Source organism: Aplosporella prunicola (genome assembly GCF_010093885.1).
Source record: "Aplosporella prunicola CBS 121167 unplaced genomic scaffold K452scaffold_127, whole genome shotgun sequence".
NCBI classification, from domain to species: Eukaryota; Fungi; Ascomycota; class Dothideomycetes; order Botryosphaeriales; family Aplosporellaceae; genus Aplosporella; species Aplosporella prunicola.
Genome location: NW_022983655.1, coordinates 392 through 2,878, shown reverse-complemented (window position 1 = coordinate 2,878; position 2,487 = coordinate 392). Strand labels below are relative to the sequence as shown.

General features: G+C 49.1%; 1 protein-coding gene across 1 annotated transcript; it reads right to left on the bottom strand.

Annotated features, from left to right (window-relative positions):
- Nucleotides 1-1,261: 1,261 nt before the first annotated feature.
- On the bottom strand, nucleotides 1,262-1,945 carry K452DRAFT_239586 (uncharacterized protein; the record flags this gene model as incomplete). The annotated part of the gene is made up of 1 exon (XM_033537734.1): nucleotides 1,262-1,945. A coding segment is annotated over one exon (684 nt), but the record flags the coding sequence as incomplete, so codon positions are not given.
- Between the last annotated feature and the right edge of the window lie 542 nt (nucleotides 1,946-2,487).

Sequence of the window (2,487 nt, the reverse complement as noted above, 5' to 3'; positions counted from 1 at the left end):
TTTATGTTCGACACCACACCACAGTCAGATAAAAATTCCGTGACTATTCAAGAACAATGGTCTCGAATCGTGGGTTCGACTGGGCCCATCTTTTCAAGAAAATCCATCCAAGACCGATTCTCCGCCAGTGCCTGCCCACTCTCTCAACCATCATGACATCCACAGCCGGCGGAGGTAGAACAGGCGTGCCCTCTTTGCCAAAGTACGTCACATCGGGACACCCATTCCAGATTGCTTTTTCTATAGTTTTCTTTCTGATTTCCCAGCCATGGAAATAATGGCTGTCGAGTTCGTGGGAGAGGTTGAGGTATTTTCGCTGTTCGAGGTGGCGCATAGAGAGAGCGATAAATTTGAAGCAGTTGTCATGAAAGTGTTCTATTCTCTCCAGAGTACTTTGGGGAACGGAGGGTAAGCGTCCACTGTGTCGACCTTGGATGTCGTATATGTCGAATTCATCAGCGTCTGAGACATTACTGGAGTTGTTCTTAGGCCGCAATTGGAAAACAGATGTTTGCGTATACCCTGCAATGAGCTTTTGTTTCGAATCATTTTCCTCCGCAATAAGCTCAGTTTCCAGCTTGATATCATTTTCGGGGAATGTATCGGCCGTAAAATCACTATACGTCGGCCAGCGGCTCTGCAGCGAGTCCGTAGCAGACTGAATAGTCATTTCCTCCAAATCGAAAATCGGCAAGGCTGACGGTATACATCCTTGCGAGGTAGCTATTGCCAAATGGAGTCTGGCATTTTTTTCGATTGCCACATGAAGCTTGGAGCTACTCTCTTTCTCAATAGAATGCCATTTCGTCGGGGAGTGGTCACCGCTTTGGAGCAGTTTTAGCTGGTTATTGGTATCCCAGCAAGCCCAAAGAACTAATGGACCATAGAAACTGTGTCCGGATTGGCTTAGACGGTCTCCGTCCGCTGATGCCCATGACCAGCTTGGAAAATTTAGATCCTGCGCCGTCTCAGATTGATGCCGCAAATCCATTACGCGATGCCATAGGAGGCCTTGGTTGAAATCCGCGCATGGAAGCCCGTAAAGAAACCCGCCGTCCGGGTATAATCTGGATGCAATGCCGCTGAAAGCATTGATAATGTCCGATTGGAACGTGAGTTGCCGTCTCACATACGCACTCAGGTGTCGAAGGTACTCGGCATATCTAGAAGGGCCATCGTCACTGTCTGGAGCCCGGACAGTAAACTCAGAAACCCCAGACATTGTTTTCGTACCCGCGCATTCAGAAAACGTGTTCTGCGTGCACTCGAAATAGACCCAAGACTCTGTAAGCCAGACACGCCTAGTGGGGAGCACAGCTTCCTGGTACGTCCAGCCGCGAGTGGTCCAGGTCGACTTTGCGATGGCCATGTTCAGGTGCATTTGCTGCCCTACGACGTATGTCCGGAACAGCCGCGACACCAGCTGGTCTTTCCGTTTTGCGCTGATGCCTGCGATGCCGGCATGCATGTCCTTTCCGTGCGTGCTGATGAGCACGAAATCCGCGCACCCGAATATCGACTCCATGTGCTCGATTTGGTGCTGTTTGGTTTCCGCGTCATCTTGGACGATGCACAGGCGGTCGACCCATAGATAGCGCTCGTCGAGCTTGGCGCATGCTTCGAGGGCGTCTTGGATGGTGGCTGGAAGGGAAAGTGATTGCAAACTTCCTTCTTGCTCAAGGATTGGCAGATTTGATTTGGTGCATTGAATTGTGTTGGCCTCTAGACCTACGCCCCAGACGTAGCTGAGCGCTACGAAGCGCGGGTTGTCGTGGGGCAGGACAAGACACATTCTGTCGACGTCGATGAGCCGGAAATCGGTCCAGTGCTCTCGCTGCGGCGGGGTGCAGCTTCCATGATTGTTTCTGCAATGGTCTAAACGGTCTTTGATGAAGTTCCAGTTTATATGCTCGGCCCCAGGGAGCGTTGTTTGTGATGGTTCCATAAAGGCGGGAAAAGACAGTTCATTCACTGAAACAAAACCACCCCAAGATTCGGTACCGATGCCTAAAAACTCAACAGGAATAAACCATACGTAGTATAGTATGGTTTGGTAATATGAACAGAGCCGGAAGTTAGAAAGAACATGGGATTTGAGTAAAGTGACTTTGGTACGATAGGTTGAAGTTGGAGTCGACTGGCTTTGTGAAACGTAATGCGGAGCACATCGGAAGACAAGATAGCCAATAGGACAATTTTCGGGGCAACTTGAACAATACTGTTACAGGGATATGCAGCTATGTATCCATGTCCCCATGGCGAGTAGCATTTCGGAGAAGCGATATCGTATTAGGTCGATCTAAGTTTCAAAAAACAATATGCTATACCCGTGTCCGCATTCTTCTATATCTGAATAGTGGTGGACGATACTGTCACGTATCATTCTACCTTGTTCACCTCTCAACCGCATGCCAAATAAAATTGTAGATACCCACGAACCACTCCTTATCTGGGTGACTATACTAAATGCACAAATGGAGCGAGGTG